Source organism: Chelonoidis abingdonii, chromosome 8 (assembly GCF_003597395.2).
Source record: "Chelonoidis abingdonii isolate Lonesome George chromosome 8, CheloAbing_2.0, whole genome shotgun sequence".
Classification (NCBI taxonomy): Eukaryota; Metazoa; Chordata; order Testudines; family Testudinidae; genus Chelonoidis; species Chelonoidis abingdonii.
Genome location: NC_133776.1, coordinates 99,575,414 through 99,593,442, shown reverse-complemented (window position 1 = coordinate 99,593,442; position 18,029 = coordinate 99,575,414). Strand labels below are relative to the sequence as shown.

Here is an 18,029-nt window from a genome sequence, read left to right as displayed (position 1 = left end):
CGCCACTCTGGCACAAGGAGAAATTCTCTTCCTCTCCCAGCTGCCACTGCCTGGGCTGTACCTCTCATCCACTTCCTTCCCTGTAGCTGAAGCCCTCATGGCACCCAGCTGCCATTCTAGCATGGTGTCGTTGCTGCCCTGCCCTCAACAATCTACAATGGAGGTGTAGTTGGAATGGCATTGCCAAGGCAGCAGGGGTCTGACCAATGATCAGTTTTTGAAATCAAGAAGGAATTTTTCCATCAGTGGGGAGGAGGGACGACATGACCAGTGGTTTTTTTCACCTTCCTTGCAGCATCCTGAGGGCCTGGTTTTAGGTTAATAAAGAGCAAGGGCAGAATTTAGATGTTAAGTTTATAAATGAGTTGGTCATTTCATCACAACTTGTGGCCAGTGCTGGTGAGAGACAGGTAAATGAGACCGGGAGTTGGCGGGGGGGGGGAGGAGGGGGCGCTATTAGCCTGGAGAAAGAAGGGAGAACTTAAGTCTGCAGATTGAGCTCCCCTTTCCATGTACTCTCATTCCCCTTTGTGAGGAGAAGGCAGGGTGATTCAAAGTTGGCCTGAACCCTAGTGTTAACTCCATTCAGCCTAACCCTTGAGCATTCACTGTTTGTCATAGAAACCATCAACACCCAAATACAGCCCTGATATTTTGGCAAGTGCTCCTCTCCCTGCCATTCAAAGTAAAAAAGTTAAAGTTGTCGTCTTCTCCTTTAAAATCCATCCCCGAGGATGTCTCATTCGCCTTTGTGCTCTGATCAATTAGCTTACCTCAAACTCTTGCTATAGGTACAAAGAGCTGAAATTGATTTCCTCGAATAGATGACTAAAAATTAATTATATCTTGGAAGTAATGCTGTGCAGAATTGGTCAGCCTGTCTCAGTTCAATGACACCTGGGCATTCAAAATGAAGGCAGATCTGGTTTTGTTTCACAGTTCAACTGAGAGTTTTAGAAATTATGATGCTAACAAGCAAACTAATTAATTTAGACCTACTCAGGAACTGACCTTGATGTTGCATAATAATTCATCCAAGATGCCAAGTCTGTAAATCCAGCCAGGTAGCTTGTAAACACAGATATTGAATTTTTGTCAATAAAAGTCAACTAATCAAAGACAGTTTAAAATAAGAAAAAATATATATTTAAGCCCTTAAGTATGTAAAAGTGGCCCTATACTCATCTAAATATTGAAAATAAAAAATACTTTACAATACACTACATAGAAGGTATTTTTCTAGTAAACATTTTACATCTTCTAAAGGAGAAGCTACACAGGTTATACAGTCAACAGATATGGTCAAACATCCAATGCCAGCAGCTAGTAGAAAAATTTCATTTTTCATACCTGTGACATCCAAGAGTTATATGTCACTTCTGGCAAAAATTGGGCCATCAGACACCTGAACCAATAGGTTTGACAATATTTGAGTCAGAGAAGTCAAAAAGGAAAGAGAGAGAGAAGAGAAAAGAAGAGGATGATGGGTGACTGGTTTACTCAGCTCTGATACATTCCCAGTGGGAAAGATATTTTAATCCCACCGCTACAGTATGAACCACAGGGCAGAAGAGGTTGAGGAGCAGAAAAAGGATATCAGACACTCTCTAGAGGCCCTCCAACGGGTAATACTTCATATGCTCGATTATTTAAATTCAAATAATTGTGCCACCTTTGGATATGCAAAGTAGAAGCCCAAACTTGCCTCTTCAGCTCACATAAGGAAGGTTAAACACCTTTTTTCCATTGACTGGAAGGGTTCCTTGTATAAGAAAGAGCCCACAATACTGGGTTTCAGGAGCCATATCCTACTTGCATTACCTGATTATAGTTCCACTGAAGTCACTGGAATTACCTGTGCATGTAGGAACTACTTGCATTAGTTAAAGCCAGAAGATTAGGCCTCAAAACAAAGCTCAAGTATTGCTTAACTACAGCTGAACGGATTGATGTCGAATAGCAGTTTTAGGCAAGGATATAGGACATATTGTTCTAGCCCTACAGTTGAATCACCAAGCTCAGAGTCGTATCAGTTAAAATAATTGATCAGAGCAGAGGTCAATACTGTGAGGTGCTGAGCATGCTCAGCACCCTCTGAAATCAGTCTGCTCAGTACCTCAGTAAACATTAGTTTTTAGTATAATCTGACACCTACATAATGGAACAGACTCGATAATATTTTCAGATTAAGAAGCTGATCATATTGGTTCAAGTTCTATTCCTCATATGGTGTCATCCAAATTAATAACAGATCAGCTATCAAAGCCTATTATTCAAGGATCTAGTCAGGCACAGATGTTAAAAAAAGCATTTATAGGAATATTAAAATGTATTTAAAGCAGTAATAAAGACAGTGTGATTCAGCCTACAGAGCAGGAAAAAGCATTTATAAAAGACATGTAAAAGAATAGTGCAATTGTTTAATCCTGAATGTGATAATTTGCTGATAAATGATTAGGAACAATTATAATGGCTTTATGAAAGAAAAATAGTGTGTTATCTTCTCTGCTTAGCAATAGTGACACTGCTTTGACAAACAGCGGATTCAGAAGATGAAATGTATTGTATTTTGTTGATTCCTTTATAAAGCCTTTGTCACTCTTTTCCTCCATCACACACACACACACACACACACACGCCATTTCTCCTTCGAAAATACACTTCAAGGTAAAAATCTACAATAGTGGGAACACGACATGACAGCAAAGCGTGTGATGTTCCCTGACGTGAAACCCAATACCAAGTGCTCAGTGACTTCGGCTACGAACATTGAGGATATTCAGCATCTTGCAGGATCTGGCCCTCGGAATCCTTTTTGTTATGCTGTTGGTTGTCAAACCCGTATGTGCTCTCATGACAATGTGACATTATTTCCACTCTCTCTCTCTCAAAGACAGTCTCTAATACAGAATTCATTTTTTAAACACTGATGTAGAATGACAGGCTATTAATTTTAAACATCTCTATAGATAATGGAATACTGATTTTTTTTAAGTTGCTCTATTGGTGAAAACAATATTTTCCACTGAAATTACAAATAAATATATCTGATAACCAACACTTGGTTAACCATGTTACTCAGGGAGGTTGGAAGCGTGGGGGATCAGAAGACCAGGATTTCCACATTGCCACAGATTGGCTGGAGATACCTTGACCAAATCACTTACCCTCTCTATGATGTAGTTTCTCCAACTCTTAAATAAAGATGCTAATACTTCCTTGTCTCTCAAGGGAGTTGCATGGCTTAATACATTCACTAATTGTAAAATACTTTGGGGATCCACAGATGGAATGGGGAAAATATTATTACATTTCAGTTAGAGTAGCTAAAAGAGCCATTAAAATGCATTTCTTTAAATTCTCCCTTCCATCTAAAGAGTGGGAGGGCTTCGCTGGACCAGCCAAGAGGAAGCCACCTCTGGGGTCTGCATGCAGGTGGATGTCTCGGGTTACTCATGGTAGTGAAAGAGTGCTCTCTCTGCAACAGCAGCCCATTGGCTGCATGGAAAGGGTCAAACAGAACTGATTGGATAAGATTAAAATCCCTCCTGAGCTGGTTGGACAAATGAGGTGCCCATTCTGGATTCCCTGCTATTCACCTTATACAGAGTGAGGCACCACCAGGTATCCAGCTATATTATGGGCATTTCTCCAGTTGCCTTGGAAAAGGGAAGGAATTTTTGGCTCACTGGCAAGTGGGGCTGGATAGTCTAGTTTTTTCACCTTTTCTGCATCAGCCTAGCAGTTCAGTAGAGAGGACTGGATGGACCCAGTGCACCTTTCCATGTTTGTCTCAACTTTGCCTGGCCCAGTGCAGATTTTCTGGTCAAAACAGAGCCAGATCTCAGGTAGACCCATGGAAGCATGGAATGAAGAGGAGGGTCTATACCCTGCGTGTAGCAAGAGCGGGGCGTTGGTATCTGGTAAAGATCAGGTGCACCCCCTCGCCTGTAATCTGAACCCTCATATAAGGAAGGGTGGGGTGAAGAGTGTTAAAAACGTAAGGGCTTGTTGGGAGTGGAGTGGGAAGGTAAAGAATTGTCTTCCCCATTGCCTGGGCGGTGCATCAGGCTGGAACACTGTACTGCAACATTTTTACGGCTATGGTGTGTGGATTAAACAGGTTTAAGTTCAAAAGTTGTAGCCTCCACTTGAATCAAATATACTGTGTAGGGTCTTCATTCCTGCTGTGTCTGAGTCAATAGGAAAATGCACAACACAGGTTCTGCACAGGTACCACTGAAAAGACAAGCCTACTGCAGAAGGACTCCAGTGGGCGAGGGGGGGATTAGCCTAGCTAGAAGTGAATGTTTGAAAGTCCCAGAGCTCTGGCTGACAAGACCAATGTTTCAATGTGCCACACGCAGAGTGGTCTCTTGTTCTGTTACAAAATGCACAGGTTTGTTTTGTTTTTAAAGGTAAAATCAGCATGTGTGCATTGGTCAAATATTCAGAATGTTAAGTTCTCAAAGACAACATCACATGAATGTGATCAGAGTTCACTTTCATATGTTTTTAAGCGTGACCAAGTTGAATAAAGAAAACTATGAAAAAATATTTAAAGTTTGTCAGAATTGAAATGCAAGTCATACCTTCCTTTGCTTATCTAATCTCCAAGCCCAAAATTCACTTCTGTGAGCAAACACTGCTTGCATGAGTAAAGATAGCATAGCTCCTCGTCTTTTAGGACAGGGGATCCTGGCCGCCCCTATTATTGGTGGCTTTTCTGGCAGAAGTATAGATCCAATATAAATTTCACAAATATAAAAAGTGTCTCCTCTATTTCCAGTCCACACTTAAACATCTTTTCAAATGTATTTCTAGTGTTAGGTTTACTGTTCATGTTGCCCCTTTTCAACCTTAGCGGCTAGTCAAAGTTTGAGGTCCTAGGAATGTTCCAGTTGGAAATAGGCTGGTATTTATTTGGGGCAGTTGTGTTTGTTTATAAAGAACATGGAGAGGCCTAGTATCAGGAGGTAGCCGTGTCTGTATCCACAAAAACAAGACAGAGTCTGGTGGCACCTTAGAGACTAACAAATCTGTTAGCCTTTAAGGTGCCACCAGACTCCTCGTTGTTTTTATAGAGAGGCCTGGGTCTCAGCACAGAAGGAACCAAGAACAAACAGACCAGTTTCTTAGCAAAAGAGGTTTGAGGGCTATAAGCCACCCCAGGCCCAAAGGCTCTCTCTCTAGCTTTTTGGTCACTCTGCGCTTCCTGCTTAGCTTTTCTGGCCTCTCTTTTCCTCTGCCACTCTCTGTTCTTCTCCATTTCCTCAGTATCTGTGTGTTTTCCTCACACTTTGACACACACTTACCCCACCTAGCGCAAGAACTCCTGGATGGGTTCACACACACACACCCCTGTGGTCTTAGGCGAGACTTATGTTTATAGTTATGTTAACAGCATGTCAAAAAATGCCATTTCCGTTTTGATTAACTTTGAGAAAACCTATCAGTTTCAATGAAAGTTTCGATGGGTCGGTTTCTCTCAAATCCTCCCTGGACCTGAGAGAGAGGGAGAGGGAGATTGAAAACCTGGCCTTTTGATCCAGACATTTTGACATAATTCCATTTTTGTGAAAACCTTTGATAGGTTTTTATTTTTTTCCTATAGGGAACAAATACAACTTTTTGAAATCTCAGGAGCTGTCATGAAATGGAATTGGTGTTTCCTAGCCAGCACAACCTATTCCCCTTTCTCTGCTCTTGTCCATTCTCCACTCACTGTAACTAGCCTGAAAAAAAGAATATCGACTTACAGTACTTCTGAAACACTTCAAATCTCAGCTTTTCCCTGTCCTCTCCTTCCTGTTAATATTTTTTTCCTCTTCTTGTCTCCATGGAAGTCACAGCACCCAAATCCATAAAACATTACTTTTCCCTCAAGCTCCTCCTGCAGATCGTTTTGTGATCCTTGGATATTTTCAAGGAGGGCGTATCATTCTAACAGAGAACAAATTTGGGGTAGAGTTTACACAAGGGAAGGAAAGATGAAATGTGTAAGCTAGCTACAATTGCACTGAGAACCCGCACAAGGTATTCTATCCAACACAACTGAAAATGAAGCGATGGCCGATAAAGCAGGGACAAAAAGAAAAGGCTGTGTGTGTAGGCAGAACCAGGCCAGTCACCAGCCATTTAAGCTAGTGAAAGGAGCACCACATTTGCTAACTGAGATCCCCTCATACACAGAGGGATGTGTCACTGGCTGGAAGGTGCTGTGAAGGGTAAAATGGGGGGAACCACACTGCTCAATTTCTTCCTCAGTAGCCTGTTGCCAGACGTCAGAGCTACAGAATTTCCTCGTGCTGTAACCTACACATTAGTAGATCAGAAAGAAGTTTGGGGCTTAATCCCCTCTCACTTATTCTGTGTTTTCCCTTTCAGAAAGAGATATATTAGCATGCAGCAGCCATTGTAATATTAATTAAAAGCTACTATTGGTTACAAACATAGGAATGGCCATACAGGGTCAGACCAATGGTCCATCTAGCCCAGCATCCCGTCTTCTGACAGCAGCCAGTGTCAGATGTGCCAGAGGGAATGAACAGAACAGGCCAATTATTGACTGATCCATCCCTTGTTGGTCAGTCCCAGCTTCTGACACTCAGAGGTTTAGGCAGGCCCACCGACGGAGGTGGGGGGGCAATTGGCCAGGGACCGAGGCGATTTAAAAGGGCCCAGGGGTGCCGCTGCTGCCAGAGTAGGACATAAGGCTCTTAAGCACGCATGGCCGCTCCAGGCCCTGAGCTTTAGGAGAACCCGCAGACCAGCGCAAACGGCCAGTGCGGGCAGTCCCAGAAGTGACAGGTTTGTCACTTCTGCCCCAGGCTCCATCCCCCCTAGGGATGGCCCTGGCCTTGGGGCCTGGACTTTCTGTCAGCGGGCCTGGGTTTAAGAACAGGATTTACACAGAATAAGTGTACTGAGTCCCTAATTATCTTGACTAATGGCCCTATTCTCCATGAACTTATCGAATTCTTTTTTGAACCCAGCTATACTTTTGGCCTTTAATCATAGTTTTTATTTGTTATTGATCTTAGTAGGATGAAGTCTGAATTACAACAATTTGGAGCTTCGAATATAATTACTTTAAAAAAAAAAAAAGGAGGTTAACAATTTCAAGCTAGGGTTCTGACCCAGTCTTGACAGAAGTCCAATGACTGTGTATTAGCCCAGTTGATGCAAAAATCCAAATACATGACTATAATTGCATCTGTAAGTAGTTTTACATCTCATCTCCAATGGGTGGGAAGAACTGGACCAAACCTGGATAGTCCTATCCACTGAAGTCAGTGGAACTACTTGCTTGAGCAATTTGGTCCTGGACTCAAGTTTTCACTTTTTGGCAGCTATTGAAATTGTGGCTTAGAACACAAAGGCTCAGAAAAAATGCTGCCTTTTCATTTTTGAATCTGTTGGGCAGACAAGACAAAGTTCTGTAGTGGAAATGAAAAATAATTGTGGGGGCTTCCTTCAATGTTGTAGTACAAGTCTGAGCTAAGAGTAGAGTACAGAATGTTATAAATCGTGAAGGAGAAGCAAGCACCACAGAATAGACTCCTCGTCTAACCCTCTCTGTATTTCCCATTGTTACTACTCTTTTTCTTTGGAATTTGTATTTCTTTTCACTGCATTTCCATCCTTTATCGTGCTGACTTCCATTGAGTAAAGGAGGGGAAAGGTGTAGAAATTTACCTCTTACAACAAAAAGTGTGCCGGGGATTCAGTGCACACAACAAGGAGCATCTACGCACACAAATGGGTACAAGTAAGTGGCAAGCATAAAACAGAAGAATTTGAAAAATTGTGCAGATCTAGCGCCCAGTTTTCACAAAAGCTGAGCACCACTGACTCCAATTGGAGCTGTGGGTGCTCAGTACCTCTAAAAATCAGGCGTATATTTCTGAATCACAATGTACAGCTAAAAAGCTGCACAGTCTTCTCTGAACGTAGGAGTTCTCTCCAACAAGCTCCCTTTAGAAGTGTCAATGTTTAAAGAGGATTTAAAAGTGTACCAAGTCTCAGCAGAAAAGGCTGCACGCCACAGAATCAAGTCAGTAGCGCTCTCCTCCATCCCATCACTTTTCCTCCCCTGCCGTACCTTTTTAAACAGTCTCTCTTCCTCCCATTCATAAATCTAATATTTGATATCTGAGATATATCCCAGAGACTCCAGATTGGGACTGTCTCTGTGCTATCAAGTCTACTACTAATCACCACAAGTTCTCTTGCCCTAGTCAGTCATTTAGTAGCTCAGGGGAAGAGATGAACTAAGAAGGCAGCTGGTGGTGGTGTTCAAAACAATATTACTGGTTTTCTCAAATGGGTACCCACGGGCTAGGGAGTTTAGATTCACCATTAAATACAGCCATTACAACCCCACAACCATCCCTTAGAGGTAATAAATGCTGCCTAACTCTAGTTAATGTTGTCAAGCCTGTAACGCACATGAGAGATGGAACCCTGGAGCAGACACGCAGCTATTCCATTGCTATTTCTCAAGTTTCCCTTGTGTTTGAGTCAAATCAATCTCTTCCCCCAAAGTGATACTCTAATTATTAAAACATTAGAAGTGTTCAGTGAATGCTGACCCTCTCTTCCTCTTACACTGACCTCGCCTCCTACACAGCTCTCGTAAAACTAATTATGTTTCAAATGAGATCTCAGTGTTAGCATTACCTTACCCTTCCGTCATTGACGAGACTGAAGTGTTTCTTGCCTGATGTGCGTTTCGATTCCTCCACCTCCTTCTGCTCTCTACAAGACTACAACTATCGAGTAGGCAGCCATATGATCAGTATCAGAAACAAGTCTGTTGCCAAAGTGATCACAGAGATATAAAATACCGTCCTATGCCAAAACGTGAAGAGTACAGCACGTATACAGCCAAGATGCTTCTTTCCAGGTGAACTTTCGGAATGCCAAGTTAAACTACATAGGGACAACATGGTTAGAGAGTCCATAGCTTACAGTTACAAATAGTAAAGAAACTGTTGAACACAAAGTATACCAAAGCTAAAGTCAGTTACTAAGGCCACTACAAAGCACGAACACAAATAATTCCACTGAAGTCACCAGGGCTACTTGTCTGCAGAAAGTAAGTTAAAAATCACACACACAAATGTTTTCAGGATCAGGATCTTGGACTGCAGGCTCTTTGAAGTGGGAAATGGGTATTAATATAATGTTTATAATATGCCATGTAAATTTAAGCTCTTCCATTGTTGCAGTTGTGTTGGTCCCACAATATTAAGAGAGACAACATGGGTGAAGTAATTTCTTTAAATCGGACCAACTTCTATGGGGTGAAAGAGACAAGCTTTTGAACTTACACTGAATCTTGTCTCTTTCACTAACAGAAGTTGGTCCAGTAAAAGATATTACCTTACCTGCCTTGTCACTCATGTAAATCTAATATTAATAAAACACTCTGCAGAAATCTAAGGTTTTGTAGGTTCACTGCTTGCAGGGAGGGACTGACCAGGGCTGGCGCTACCATTTAGGCAGCCTAGGCAATCGCCTAGGGTGCCAGGATTATTGAGGGGGCGGCATTTTGCCGGGGGGGGGCTGCAGGCGGCTCCGGTTGACCTGTTGGTCCGCAGCTCCGGTGGAGCTGCCGCAGTCATGCTTGCAGATGGTCTGCTGCTCCTGCGGCTCCAGTGGACCTCCCACAGGCATGTCTGCGGCAGCTTCACCAAAGCCACGGGATCAGCGCGGGGGGCGGCAAAATGGCCGTGCGCCTAGGGCGCACAAAACCCTGGCGTCGGTCCTAGGACTGACCAGTAACGTTTGCCAAGCTTTTCCCCAGAGGAAGGAAAACCAGAATGCACTGAAAATACCTCTGCTTCTTTCATGTTCTGCAGTAGAAAAGACGTGGGAAATTAACATGCATTTGACCCACCGCTATACTGCTGCATAAAATTCCCAAAGCACAGTGATAATATCAGTGCTTCTGCAGAAAAATCACAGCACAAGCTACACAAACACCACTTAAAGATAAGTCTTCATAGGACTAGGGGTGGCATTCAGGAGAAAACACACATGCCTGGGGTCTGAGCCATAACTTTTGCCTTTCTTCTGGTCTGCATGGGACACTAGAATTCATCCCTTTTGGCAGCTCCTTGCAGGGCTCTTTGGGGCTTTTTCCCTCCTTTTGGTTTTCTTTGTCTTAGGGGTTCCCTTTTGATGACAGGATTTTGTAACCTGCTGGGAAGGCACGGATGATTACTTTAAATTTCATTTCTATCCTAGTTATAAAAAGATGACAGGGTTACACTGCCTTCTGTGCAATCAGCAAGTGCCTCATCATAAATACCAGTTATATGTGAGTTAAATGATTATTAAGTCCCAAAGTTCAGAACTGGGGTCTACAACTGTCATCTTAATGAAGAATCCTTCAACTAATGCAGAAAAGGATTTTTGAAACTAGTGAGAGAACACTGTGGATTTTTGATACGAAAGGTGATTTCCATTTTTTTTTTTTAATTGCTAGTGTCGTATATTTAGAGGTCGGATGTTGAGAATACCACCTTGAGATTTAGAAGGAGTTATTACATCTTTAGAATAGTTGTACTTTTGCAGAACCAAATGCAGTTACAGATAATGAATCATAACAAGAGATTGTTACTGTAAATATTCCTAGCATGAATATGTTAACAACAGCCCACTAATTGGAACCAATCCTACAGCCAGATACAGAGAACTCCTACTGATGTCAATGGGAATTTTGAATGGATGAGGACCTCACGCCAGGAGATGAACATCTGTTGTGATGTGGAATGTTAATATTAAATATAAGGGGGCCTTGCTTCAGATTTTGGCAATCGCTCCACAGTGGGTAATGCAGATATCTTGTCAAGTATATCTGAGGTCTCAAACAGAAATGATGCAGGTGCCTTTATAATTACAATAGGCAGGAAACAAAATAATACAACCAAGTTTAACCATTAATTCTGAGTAAGTGATTAAGATAAGGTTTAAAAAATGGGCAGCAGGTTTAAAACATAAAAAAGGAAGTTCTTCTTCACACAGCGCACAGTCAACTTGTGGAACTTCTTGCCTGAGGAGGTTGTGAAGGCTGGGACTATAATAGCGTTTAAAAGAGAACTAGATAAATTCATGGAGGTTAAGTCCATTAATGGCTATTAGCCAGGATGGGTAAGGAATGCCGTCCCTAGCCTCTGTTTGTCAGAGGGTGGAGATGGATGGCAGGAGAGAGATCACTTGATCATTACCTATTAGGTTCACTCTCTCTGGGGCACTTGGCACTGGCCACTGTCAGTAGACAGGATACTGGGCTAGATGGACCTTTGGTCTAACCCAGTATGGCCCTTCTCATGTTCTTTTTCAAACACAACTCCTGATGCATGAGTCAGTAGAAGCAATGGGCCATTATTAGATCCAATCTACCAGAACAGAAAACTGAGTTCGTGCGTCAAGTTGCTGTCACTGGCGAAGTCTGCCAGTGCTCTATTTTCTGAGGTCCAAAACTGGCAAGGAAACTTTCAATAAAGAGAAACTCCTTGCTTTCTACCAGATTTGGCAGAACAACAGTGCCTAGGCACCAACAGGTTTTTCCTACAAGATGTTCCCATTTGCAGCATATTTTGAGGCAATGGGCTCAGATCAGGAAATCAGCAGTGTATCTTGTCTTTACACTGCTATACCTTGGGACAATTACTTATTTTAAAGACACATGAATCAGCGAGTGCTACAACTGTTGAGATCAGCTTATTTATTTGTCTCATTTTTCCTTAGACCTTTCAATCATAAATTGGATCATGCTGTATTATGGAGCACTCCCACAAAGAAGACAACTACCAGCAGGTTTCCCAGAGTTCTGACTTTTCTGCCAGGCACCTGAATTTTTTATGTGCTCTGTTTCCTGCAGTCACCAAGTTAAAACACTATCCACCCTTCCAAAACCTTTCACCCCGAGCGTCACTGTTTCAACAGAGCTTCAATCTGAGTCAGCTTTGAAAATACTCCCTGATTTTGCATTCAGACAGAGAAGATATAGTGCCTGCATTGTGTCACTCTGCTGGCTTAGGCTATGAAACTTCTGTGTAAAGTTATCAAACCTTGCAGCCAAGGTAGGCGACAGGAAGACAGACTGACTATGGCTATCTTGCTGTGTGAAGTTCTGCAACTGCACAATTAAAATTGGGGGAGGAAAAAGGGGGGAGATAATTCATTTCTTTGGTTTGGGGGATTTTTCCCCAGTGTCCTCAAAAGGGACATGTATGTGGGAATCACCAGTTTACTGCATCCCATCCAAAAGGTTGAAATAAATTCTGCAAGTGTCTAGGTTATAGTATATGAATATGAGACAGCATAAATTCTCCCAGGAATCAGGACCTGATCCAAAGCCCGCTGAAGACTATAAAGCCCTGGTCCTTCACTGTAAGGCTTGTCTCACTCAATCAAATGTTTAACAAAGAAAAACAAAATACTTTAGCCCCAAATGGATGATCCTGATAAAGCCCCAACACAGAACAAGACTCTTCATAGGTATCCATCTGGAATGCTGGCTATACTGTTCTCCAAGTGAGTAGACAGACTACTGAAAAGAAGCCTTCAGATTAGATTTCCAACATTTTTTTCAGGAAAGAATTACCTAAAAAGTCATCTGCTTTGCCATTGCCACCCCTATTCCTTCCCCGCACCACACACACACACACACACACACACACACACACAACCTCATGCCCCCACTCACACACTTCTCAATACCCTACAGGTCAGGAATCAGACTCAAGGGAGTTCGCCTGTGTTAAGCACATGTTTATCTAGGGATGAACATTTTGACTATTTCTTGAATACATAACTCAAATTGAAAAGGGAACTATTTCTGACGGTCAAACTACTACAGCAAGAACTAAGAGCCTTATGCAGCATTCTTAGAGTACCCAAGACTCCCCCTGTAGCCAAAGGGAAACTTGCAGTCTGAAGGAAAGCAAGCTCAGGCCCTGCATTTGTGCAAAGGGGGCAGTCAAGGTGCTCACTTTTGTTCTTCAAAAATGAAACGTTTTCTTTTATGAAACAGCCAGAGTACTGCTCGAGGCATGGATGTAAACCTAGCTGTGCAACTGGACTCTGAGTTTACATCTCCAGAAGTGGCGGGATATATCTTGCAGCTTGTCTAATACTCATATTTAGACAAGAAATCAATGTTTGCATCTGAAATGTTTTCATATCTGCTGTAGCATTTTCCACAATTTAAAGGTGCATATGCCTTGCTTCATGGCGTTAATCCACATTGATTACTTAGGCTGAAATACCTGGTCTTCTGGTACTGACGGGCTATTTTTAAAAGCAGCTGCACCTGGGGTTATAGGTAAGTAGTTATAAATAGGGGGACTAACAAAAGTTGAGACCAATACTTGCTTCCCTCTCCAGAGAGGATGCAAGGAGAGCAGTTATTTTTAAAATAGAGACAATTCTTCCTGCTGTTATATTCCGTTACTGGAGTCAGTAGGGTTGCACAGGTGTAACTCAACAGACAATTTGATCTAAAATACTTAACACAAGCAGAGAACACTTCTATGCATGTCTTGTTATATCCAGGGGCACAACTTTTCATGATTCTATTGTAATCAGGACCTACTTCATGGACCCAGTTAAGAGCTACTGTAAGTAGAGCTAATTCCACAGACTTCACTGGAGTTCCATCTGCTTATATTAGTGCTGAATTTGACCTTACAAGTTCAGTTGAAAAACACTGGGGAGGGGGAAGTTTTATTTTGAGAATAAATAAGTGTTTTCCTTTTTTATACAAAGTTTCACAGGTATAAAGAGAAAGATTGATATTCAATTCACACTATGAAAACAATTTCCATTGTCACTCAGTGTGGAACCATAGTAGTCTGCGAGCTTTGTTTATGTCAAGTACTTAACTCCACAATATATTAGAGAGCAAGGGGGACACGAAAATCTCTCCAAAACAAACCACATGAATCTACATAAATATAACTGTGCATCATCCTTTCCAGGATTGCTTAGCCAACCCAGAAGCATAAAGAGTGTACACACATATACAATGGTAAACCTTCCTCTAGCTTCCACTCAGAGTACAGTTCTGATACACAGATAGAACAGCCAGCCCATTTTGAGAATGGCTGTATTCATTTAAACGTTTAGTTAAGAATGCCATCACTGTCAGTCATCCCAAGAAACCTCCAACCGTTTTGAAGAAAAACTAATTCAAATAGGAAATCAGTATCCAGAGCCTCTGAAGAGAACTTCCATGGAGAAATTGATAAATATTATCTCCTTACCACCACATTGGGGTGCACTGCAGAAATTAAAAGAAAATAACTATAGCCACACACTGCTACAAAGATATCAAACTTCCTGTAAATATTATCTCCTTATGTTGATTTTTGATATATTAGTCAATTTAAGTTTAGATCTAGATTGAGAGAGAAGACACTAATGCCAGTTCTAAAAGACTCATCCCAGCGTAGTTTTCCTCAGGGTTTTGGCATATACACTTTGTGGTACATGCTCAGGGACACTTGTGTGTGTGTGCGCGCGCGTGTAAGTCAGTCTCAGTCAGTTACATGTGTTTGCCTCAATGTTTTGGGAAATATGAGTATGCCACACAAACTATACATATGCACCAGAAAGTGTAAGGTACGTTAATAAGTGCATGTAAAGATAAATATAATGATTTGCAGACTGAACAAAACATTAAACACTTAAATTACATTGAAAATGTTACACTAAAGAGCAGGCATTACAGAATCTTCTTTTTTAAGACTATAATGCAGTTCTAAATCATGTAAAACAACTCCTTAGAATGCAGGAACCTTTCATTCTGTATTGCTTGTTAAGTTATTTTGATACCTTTTTGGTAAACAAGCCATTAACAAAAAATGGTTGTTCACAGACTTTGACACTGAAGTATATTTTTAAAAGAAAAAGACCATTCAGTGTCAAAAATTTTCTTTGGAAACTGTAGTTTTTTATGACACATCCAGATTATGGATTTTCATATTTTCCACCAAAAGCAATTCAATAAAAATATTTTAAATGAATATTTTGAAGACAATTCATACAATATAACAAGAGGAAACAAAACTTAGTTTAAAAAGCGTATTAAATGCAAAAACAAGTTTGCACGATGCAATGTTTTTAACATGACCTTAGAAGCCAAGAAACTAAAAAAAGGAATACATGAAAAGGCTCTCAGCCTTGAAATTGAATTACCTGGCTTTGGTCAAGATGTGCTAGGACTGCTAAAAACAAATAACATACCAGAAAACTTGTTTATTTCTTTAAAAAAAAGGCAGAAACTGTTTTTTTTTTCCTTCGTGGAAGGTTAAAAACCTTGTGTAATTCAGCTGTAAGAGCCCAGTGGCTCCACTCTACCTTATAAATAAATATTTAAGGCAGTTGATAGATATATTGAAAACAGGTAGCAATGCTCCTTATTAAAAAGATGCAGCACACACAGGCTACCTTCCCGAATGTACTCATCCAATATCTCAAATTAGATAGGCCCTAATATAGGCTAATTGCCAGTCACATTTACCCTTGTGTGTGGAGCCCATTAAAGCCTGATACCTGGGATTGTCTGCTTTATAAACTCTATATTGGAAAGAGCAGGTTTGTGTAATTATTATCAAGCAAAACGGTGTTCTTGTTCTGGGATCTAGTTGGCCAAGTTCCACTCAGTGCAAGGTGTATACTAACCCCTTGAACACAGTCAGGTGTGGGGGAAGGGTTCTTAATGGAAACCCTGCGCCAACCTTCTGAAGAGGGGAGAAGCAGCAGCACTCCCCCAACACACACACCCTCCTCTCCTATGCATTCTCTTCTGCCGCTGTGCATCTCCCAGCAGCCGCCCAGCTGCCATGCCACAGAGCTGTAGAGCCAACTAATCCACTTGCGGTTCTCTGCAACTCCGCTCCTCCTCCTCCCCCGTCTCCATGGCAATTGTTACCCAGTTTACATCCAGTAGCAAAACCCGGCCAGGGCATGGCAGGAGCTGGCCAGAGGGAGGGGATGTGAATCGGATACACAGCATCCCCCACCCCCACCTCCCCGGTGCAGATTCCACAGGGGACCCGCTGCCTGGCTGGGGGGTACAGGGGGGTTCGGCTCCCTGCTCGCAGCCTGTGACTGACACACACACACACCCCTGGCCAGAGAGCAGATTAGTGTTGGGGGGGGCTGGGGGGGCGCGGCGTTGCGGATCGCTCCCAAGCTGGCCGGGCACCTGAACTGAAAGCGAGCCCAAATGCGGCTCCAACCGCGCGGGGGCGGGGGGGGAGACCTCTCCGGGCGAAGCATCCAGCACTGCGGGCCCCATTTGCCTCCCCGCACTTGCTGCGAGCACAGAAGCGAATTATCCCTCGTTCACACACACTATTGACACCCGGTCCAGACGTTTGGTGCTGCTATGCGAGCAGGGGCAGCAGCCACCGCGCCCCCCGGCGGGATGCTGCTCTCACACCGCCCCGGGGCGGGGCCCCCACAGATCGAGAGCAGCCCGGGGGGTGTTGTGTTGTGTCCCCCCCCCCACCCCCAAGATCCTCAGGAGGGACGCACGATGCATGGAGCAAGCCGGGGTCATGCGAGGGAGCAGGCTCGGGCGGGCAGGCGGACTTACCCTTGGAAGCATCTTTCTCTTCTTTGGGCTTGATCACCTTCCCGCTCATAGATCCCAGCTTGCTCGGAGAGATTCCCCCAGGAGACTCGCGCTCGCCGGCCGGCCGGACCCAGAGAGAAACCGCGGCGGGGAGGGGAAGGGGGGGTGAGGGGGGAGGAAAAGGGGGGGGATCCTAGAAGGAAAAAACAAACCACCCGCTCCTCTTCCTCCTCCTCGGCCGGTGCGGAGTCTCCCCGCCGCTGCGCCGCCTGCACGAGAGAGGAGACGGGGTGCGGTGAGTGACGGGGACGCCTGGGCAGAATCTCCCCCCGTCCCTCCGCCCCGCTGTGCCGGCTGCACAGAGCAGCCCCCTCCCCGGCTCTGGGCGCGGGGTGGGGGCGTGTGGAGCAAACCGGAGGGGCGGGGAGGGGTGGAGAAGACCAGACGGGGGAGATGGAGCAGACCAGAGCTGGGTGCGGGGTATGTGTGGAGCAGACTGGAGTGGCGGGGGTGGAGGTGGAGAAGACCAGAAGGGGGTGCGGGGGGTGCGTGGAGCAGACCGGAGTGGCTGGAGGGGGGCGCGGGGAGCAGACCGGAGTGGCGAGGGTGGAGAAGACCGGACAGGGGAGATGGAGCAGACCAGGGGTGGGGTGCAAGATGAGCTCGCCGCATTCCCCCTCTGGGGGAAGGAAGGAGGGAGCCACGGGCCCGAGGCGGGCACACTGCGGAACTGGGTCGCTGCCTGCCGGGGGAAGGCCAGGACAAGGGAGGGGACCCACAGCTCCTTCTCCGCTGCCCTCCGCCCCAGGGATCCCGCAGGCGAGTGGTGGCCGGGGAGGGGTGGGCTGCTGCCCAGACCCTCCTGCTAGAAACGGGGTTGAGGACGGTCATCCTGCCCAGTCCCACCCCCACCTGCGGGAAGGGGACCCGGCCCCAGCGCTAGCTGTAGGGTCTTTGTGGACACGCCAGCAGACAAAGCCCCTGCTCTGTATTCACCGTAGCCCCAGTCAGTGTCAGCTACTCCCCCCTCTGCCAGCATCAGCCCCTTGCCAGCTGCCGGGGGGCGGGGCTCTCGCCTCCCTCTCTCCCCAAACCTGGGCACCGATCCTGGGATCACCGCATGCGGCAATAACCCAACACCCCCCGCCACGGCTGAGATCGCAGCTGGGGCCGCCTGGCCCACCGGCGCTGGGGCGAGACATGCCCCGGAGCAGGGAGCGAGGCGTGCAGGGGCTGATAACGGGCTCGGGGACATACGGGGCTGGAGACAGAGAGGCACTTCCAGCACCTGCCAGCCCAGGATGTGACCCGCCCCAGGGCCAGGCGCTCCGGGGATTTCCCCGGGGTAGCTGTAGCAACGCTGGGCCGAACTCTTGCCGTGGAAGGGGAGCTGTAACTAAACCAGCACAGAGCCCTGGCTCGGTCCCAGCCG

At 44.7% G+C, this 18,029-nt stretch overlaps 1 protein-coding gene across 2 annotated transcripts in view; it reads right to left on the bottom strand.

Moving 5' to 3' along the window:
* Positions 1-18,029, bottom strand: part of FGF13 (fibroblast growth factor 13) — a 327,822-nt gene that overhangs the window by 307,317 nt on the left and 2,476 nt on the right. For both annotated transcript variants that reach the window (XM_032773206.2, XM_032773208.2), the window contains exon 2: positions 16,619-16,866. In XM_032773206.2, coding sequence (XP_032629097.1) covers positions 16,619-16,667 — 49 coding nt within the window. In that variant the 5' untranslated portion in view covers positions 16,668-16,866. The remainder of the gene's footprint in view (positions 1-16,618; positions 16,867-18,029) is intronic.